Here is a 7195-nt window from a genome sequence, read left to right as displayed (position 1 = left end):
CCCACAGGGCCGCCCAGCTGGCCGTCAGCTCCCTGCAGTGCCACCGACACAAGCCCTGGCGCCTGGGACCCAGATTCATGAACCTGATCAGAGAGGCAAGTGCCCGTTCCTTCTGCAGCTCAGCCGGGTCCAGGGTCCGTGGTGGGTGGGCCATCCCATGCGCCCGGCTCCCGGGGATGTCGCTGGTCAAGGGCGTCCACAACCACCAGGAGGTGTCCCATGTGATGCCGAGATGTCTGGGCGCCACCTGATCGAAGCATTAACCCCCCCTCCCCACGCTCCACGTGGCCCCAGCGGCCGCTACCCCCCTCCCCACGCTCCACGTGGCCTCAGCAGCCGCTGGCCCTCCGCGCTGACAAGCCCCCAAAGTGCTGCTCTGCGCCTGGTGAGTGGCTGTCCATCCCTCAAGGGACCGAGGACGCCCCCCCCCACTGCAGCCCATCACCCAGGGGTCCCCTGAGCCTGGGCTTGTGCCGGGCTGAACGAAAGGACCTTTCTGTGTCTCTCACATCGATGTTTCTCTCTCCTTCCCCCTCCTCTTCCCTCCCCTCCCTTCCTCTCTCTCTGAAATCAATGGGAAAATATACCCTGGGTGAGGATTAACAACAAAAAAAGTAAGAAAGACACTTGTTGAACTGAACCCCGGGAGCTAGGATCTCTCAAACTCGTGATGCCTCTCGGTGACCTAAAAGCTACGTAACTAGTTCCTAATTCCTCTGGACCGAGACAAATTGCCCATCAGGAGCGGGAAATTGTCTCCAAATGCCACGGCATGAGAGGCCCTGAGACGATGGCACAGACGGCAGCGTCTGCCTCGGCTCCGCTGTGGAAGGTGATTTACTGGTTCTGTTTCGATGGCGTGAAGATGATGCGTTTGAATATATATAAACAGGACATTTAAATTCCAACTTTTAAAAATCGAAGAGTAAAAGGTAAAATCCCCGGAGGCACTTCTGTTTGCTTCGTATTCGACTGGACTTGTGCTTCGTGGGTCAGCGCTGGGTGGCTGTTGAACAGACGGGATGCAGGTGCTTAGTAGGTCAGCATTGGGTGGTTGAATAGACAGGACACAGGTGCTTCGTGGGTCAGTGCTGGGTGGCTGTTGAACAGATGGGATTCGGGTGAGAAATGCAGACAGGTCGGCTCTGACTCGACCTCATGTCCTTGACCCGCGGAGCGCGCTGCCTGCGGCCACAGCGGGGACCTGGGCCGGGACGCCTGATCCTCCCGTTAATAACAACATTGGATCCGGCCGGGAACTCAGGGAAGCGGCCCCTCTTTGTTGTTGTTGTTGTTTTAAATATATTTTTATTGATTTCAGAGAGGCAGGGAGAGGGAGATAGAAACATCGATGATGAGAGAGAATCATTGACCGGCTGCCTCCTGCACGCCCCACACTGGGGATGGAGTGGCCACCCGGGCTTGTGCCCTGACCGGGAATCGAACTGTGACCTCCTGGTTCCTAGGTCGAGGCTCAACCCCTGAGCCATGCCGGCCGGGTGAAGAGGCCCCTCTTGGACGAGCGCCCACGGGTGTCTCTCGTTCTGCATCCCTCGCCCAGCACCACACCTGGCCCCTCCCGCCTCCCGTCACCCCCTCAGCTCAGCGCCTTCTCGCGTTCAGGACAAAGGGTGCGTTTCTCAGGTCCTCCCCTCGGTTCCCGGGGCGGCTCCGGGCAGACCAGCTCCTCCGCGTCCGTGGTCTCCAGGGCTTACCCATGACGCAGGGTCTCCCATACACTCGGGTGCCAGGACGCCGTCCGCGGGGTCGGCGGTCGGGGCTGAGACGGCGAAAGGGGTGTCGGCCTGGGCCGTCCTGCCAGGTCCCCTTCGCGTCTGTGGATCCAAATAACATCCGTGTTTCTCAGGCAGCATCCGCGTCCTGCCGGCTCCTCCTCCCTCCGGCCGCGGGCGCCCGGCTCCCGTGTGCATGGGGAGCTGCTTTCTATGCCACAGTCTGTGGTGTGTGTGCACATACTAGTACACGCGTGTTCCATGGACTTGGATGGATGTCACTCAGAGACATATGCACACATGCACGTGCACATGTGTGGGCGTATGTGTATTTGGGCGGCTATATATGCGTTTATGTGAGTTTATGTATGTTTCACTCAGCTGTTTCCTTTCCAATCCACCTTACTTACGTTTTGAGATCTCGCTAAGCTGACTCATGTTTGTCATTTACCCGCCGCATTCATTCTCACTGAAATGAGTGCCCCCTTCCTGTGGTCAGCACTGTTCGCTGGTACCCAGCACGGGGCAGGCACTAGCCCAAGTACCAGGGATGCAACCGCAAGCAAAGCAGAGTCCCCGCCTCCTGGAAATGACGTCCTAGTGGGGGGACCAGGTAGATAAGTGAGGAAACGTACATTCGATGATGACAAGGGCTGTCAACAAGCAACGCTCATGGGGGCGGGTGTGCAGGTCCCTGGAGAGAGTGGGCATCACATAAAGTGGTTGGGAAACACCTCGGCCTGTCCCGTAGGAGTCGTACGAGCCACATAGAGACCGGGTTCTCCCGTGGCCACATTGAAAAATAAAAGCCAGCAGGTGGAATCACTCTTAATAATGTGTGTCGTCCCAGCTCAAGCAGAGAACAAATCCGCCCTTTTGTTCTGTCCTGGAGCTCAGTGGATTGGTGATGCTCACCGTGCTGGGGAGAGGTGTGATGTGCTTTGCCCAGTTCACCAGTTCAAATGCTAGTTTCACCCGGAAATACCTGCACAGACGCCCCCACAAATCATGTTCACCAGTTACCTGGCCATCACTTAGCCCAGTCAGGTTGACACATAAAATTAACCATCACAAGTCCATTTCCTCTTGGTCTAGAAATACAGAGATCCTAGGGCATGTAAGCCCTAGGACAGATTTAGGTGTCAGATCACTTGGACCAATTTACAAGATTTCACATCAAGATCAAAATCAACATCCCTCACCCTAGCCAGTTTGGTTGAGTGGATAGAGCATCGGCCTGTGGACTGAAGGGTCCTGGGTTCGATTCTGGTCAAGGGCACATGCTGAGATGTGGGCTGGATTCCCAGTGTGGGGTGTGCAGGAGGCAGCCAATCAATGATTCTCTCTCATCATTGATGTTTCTATCTATCCCTCTTCCTTCCTCTCTGAAATCCATAAAAATATATTTATGAATAAATGAATGAATAAAATCCCCCCATCCAACCAGGCTAACTAGAGAAAGATATAAATTAAACCCATGTGGGATCCAAAGTTTTATCTTCATGGACAAGGAACATACTGATCATCTATGAAGGCAATAATCTGATTAATGCAGCCGAAGTAACTGAGTCGTTCCAGACTGGGTGCTCTGATTCCAGGCTTCATCGCTCACATGACCTCCACCCTCTCCCACCCGCTGGGTCTCAGGTGGGTGTTCTCGCCCACGTAGTTGACTTGCAAATTCAGAACCCAATTCGTTACATTTGGACAAACAGGTCACCCCACGAACCAGCACAGAAGCAAAAGGGTTTATGCACAGAGAACAGCCAGGTGCATGGTCTGAGACAAACCCCGAGGAAGTAACACGCTTACCCAGTGAGCTCGACATAGAAACAGTTAAAGTCAGCAGATGCGAAAGAATGAAACGCAACCAGCAGATGTAGAGTTGGAAATCAAATATTGGCAAGAAAAGCTATTATATCTTTAAATTATGCAGTGATCCATGCAAGCTGTTATTGCAAGATAATGGTTATAAACAACACACATGATCGTTAAAATAATTATAGGTTGAACAGCTGAGCGTGTGGTAAATGCATCATTTCAGCTCCCGGAATAGCTGACCTCTGAGGAAGTTGTGTGGCCTAAAGGTCATGTTTATCGCTTCCTCCTTTGCTTAATGTTTATTTTCTCCCCGTTATGATGAAGACTTTAGCCTTGTTTTGAATTAGCTTCCCTGAGAACTGACCTAAGACTGTGGTGACGGCCAGCAATCACCTTGCTTGGATGGAGGGTGAGCCTCGGTGTGTGTCACTGGGCCTCACTCTGGGGATGTGAGACGGTCACTGTGCAGGACGTACACTTACACAACAGCCACAGGACGGGCCGCGGTTAATTAAAAACAAATAAAATAGCCCCGGCCAGTGCAGCTCAGTGGTTGAGAGTCAGCCTATGAGCCAGGAGGTCACAGTTCAATTCCCGGTCAGGGCACAGGCCCGGGTTGCGGGCTCGATCACCAGTGTGGGGCGTGCAGGAGGCAGCCGATCCATGATTCTCTCTCATAGATGTTTCTCTCTCTCTCCCTCCCTCCCTCTCAGAAATCAATAATAAAAATATATTTAAAAACAAGTAGAATAGTCCTAGTCAGTTTTGCTCAGTGGATAGAGCATCGGCCCGAGGACCAATTCTGGCCAAGGGCACATACCTGGGTTGCAGGCTCCATCCAGGCCCCGTCGGGTGCGAGCAGGAGGCAACCAATCCATGTGTCTCTCTCACACGGACATTTCTCTCTCTCCGTCTCTCCCCCTCCCTCCCACTTTCTCTAAACATCAATGGAAAAATATCCTTGGATGAGGATGAACAACAACAAAACAAAACAAAAAACAGTTTATCACCACAGTGAACGGCACCGTTAACTCCTTCAGGCCCCAGAGCCAAGTGGGGTCAGACTTTTAAGATCCATAAAGTTGTTGCTCTGTTTTCTTTCCTCGTCACCATTTCCCCAAGGAGCCTTCATCTCCCGATCCCCCTGTTGGTCATTCCCTGATAAAGTGTCGGCAAAATGAAAACGAGCTAAGTCAGCGAGTGCCTCCTCATGAGGACTCAGCAGGTGCTCGAAGGCCATTCCTTCCATGCGTGTTCACAGCCCGAAGGGGGTTCTGACCTTGGAAAGCCTTCAAAATCCAAAGGAAATTCCCTTGGCCTTGGGCTGAGGAGGAAGAGCTGATCTTGGGGTGCAAACGAGCTGATCTGACGGCCCCTCCCTCCCTCCCACCACGTGGGCACCGTGGCCTGAGGCGGTGCCGGCACCAGCGCTGGAGCTGACCTTGTGGGTATAAATGTTGTAAGTTTTCTACTCGTTCTTTTGTTGGTTCCCTGGTAAATAGAACTTGAAAGTTTACATCTCAGGACAAATAGGAGGAAAGGCAATGTCTCTTAAGGAAGCTTCTTTTTTAAAATCCTTCCTAAACAGTCCACCCCCTTTGCAAGTGAATTTTCTGACCCAGCGTCCGGCAGGCGGGTGGCAGCATTCTCAGGCAGTGAGAGTGTCTGGGATTAAAATCTTCGTAGCAGAGAGTTGAAAAGTAAACATGTTTCTGAGTCAGTAGAGGAGGTGAGGTGGTCAGGGCCAAATGTTGAAATATCTGTACGGTCACTGTCAGCTCCTGCAAGGGATTTCATTTTGAAGGAACAATGGAGACGGTACATGTGATCGCTGTTGACCTAATTTGGAGCCTGGATTACGTTTGCTCCGTGCGATGAGTTCCGTGTCTTCTTTGCGTCTGGCCGTTATTAGAAATGGAAACGGCGGTTTGCACCAGGCCACACGTCCTGCCACAGATTCAGTTGCCCTCACGTGCTCACACTCTAGCCACAGGGTTTGCCAGTGACACACTTTGAAAATAAAGACAGTAAATGAAGTTCTCTCTGGGAAAGGTGAGCTGAGCTGTAGGCAGTCGTTCTAAATCCATGTTTAGCCTGACAGGGTTCGTGGTTCAGACATAAGGGGGCACCATGCTGACTCTTCCGTAGGCCCAGCTTACCAGCTAAATTACGCACGTGCTTTTCATTCCTGCTGTCGGCATAATTTAGGTGCGAGTGTTTAATTTACCTTTATTGCTGAAATTATTACAGGAGTCTCCCTTCTCCCCCCATCGACCCTCCTCCCCACTCTCGCCCCCGCCCCGGCCCTCACCCCACTGTTGTCTGTGTCCATGGGTTCAGCACATATGCATACAAGGTCTTTGGTCAATCCCCGCCCCTTCCCTCTGAGATTCGTCCGTCTATGGCGGGTTTCAATGTCTCTGGTCTATTTTGTTCGTTCACTGGTCTTATTCACTGGATCCCACGTGTGGTGAGCTCGTGTGACGCTTGTCTTTCTCTGACTGGCTCGTTTGCTCAGCGTAACGCTCTCCAGGTCCCTCCTCGCTGCCTCACAGGGCGCGTCTGGCTCGCCCTCGGGAGTGGAGTGCGGTGTTTGTGCGCAGTGAGGTGGGTGCTGAGGCAGCACGGCCGTGCAGGCACCTGCTGGGGATTCGGGCAAATTTCCAAACCAGATGGAGGGCGGGACGGACAGCGATGCTCAGAGACGTTCTCTCAGCATCTTCTCGTCTGGAAGGAGATGCGGCGGCCGGGGAGGTGGACGGGCGCCCCCGGGACCAAGGAGCTGCGACCTGCAGGCGGCGCTGCCCCAGGGACCGAGGGCGGCAAACAGGGCCGTCACCCAGGTGGAGCCACACAGTCTCCACCCTGGAGGTTAACTGAGACCGGCTCGTCTTTCCTCAGAATAACCTCACCCTCGGTGAGGTCGCTTTTGCATCTTCCAGACTCGACGGCAGCAGGGACTCCACGTTTTTATGGACGATTTTACCCAGAAATCCCTGTTCCTTGTCATGCACTCAGCACGTCCATGCAGGTAGCCCAGCTGGGGAAGAGGGTGGGGGCAGAGAAGGCACGTGGAGGCCACGGCTCTGCCCCGGACGCTGAGGAGGCCTCGCTCGGAGGAAGCACACGGCTGGCGGCCCCAGCGGGGCTGGAACGCACGCAATGCCCCGTGGAGGGGACACGGGGAAACCCAAACGTACAAACACAGAACCAGAAAGAACCGGAACGAAGGCACCTTGGGTGGGGCCGGGCTGGGGTCGATTCCCAGCGGCAAGGGGGGGCCTTGGAGGTCGGTGTGGCCCCAGAACCATGGCCATGAGGGTGGGGGGACCTGTTTCTTCAGGGCACACAGAGGCGCTGAGAGGCTCTGAGACCCTTTCCTACGACAGGGCCTCCCCGGGCTCTGGGCTGAGATGTTTCCCTGGGAACCACCTGCCAGACAGCGGCTGCCACGGCCACGAACGGCCACGCAGCTCGTCTCATCCTTTATCTTCAGGTTGTGAAGTTTCCGTAACACGTGGAATCGTCAGTGAACAGTGGTTTTCCACGCGCCTGTTCTAACCCTAACGGAGTGAATGTGGGGGTTGCCATGAGCCTCCTCTTTATCACAGTTTAACAGAAAAAGAGCACAGTTTCCAGCA

General features: G+C 54.1%; 1 protein-coding gene across 1 annotated transcript in view; it reads left to right on the top strand.

The window, feature by feature from the left end:
- GRIK1 (glutamate receptor, ionotropic, kainate 1) overlaps positions 1-7195 on the top strand; it is a 152192-nt gene that overhangs the window by 114938 nt on the left and 30059 nt on the right. Inside the window, exon 11 of the mRNA XM_014536046.1 lies at positions 8-95. Within this exon, the coding sequence (XP_014391532.1) occupies positions 8-95 (88 nt within the window). The remainder of the gene's footprint in view (positions 1-7; positions 96-7195) is intronic.

Source organism: Myotis brandtii, unplaced genomic scaffold (genome assembly GCF_000412655.1).
Source record: "Myotis brandtii unplaced genomic scaffold, ASM41265v1 scaffold1557, whole genome shotgun sequence".
NCBI lineage: Eukaryota > Metazoa > Chordata > Mammalia > Chiroptera > Vespertilionidae > Myotis > Myotis brandtii.
Note: the sequence above shows the minus strand (reverse complement) of the source record. Positions and strands in the feature narration are given on the sequence as shown.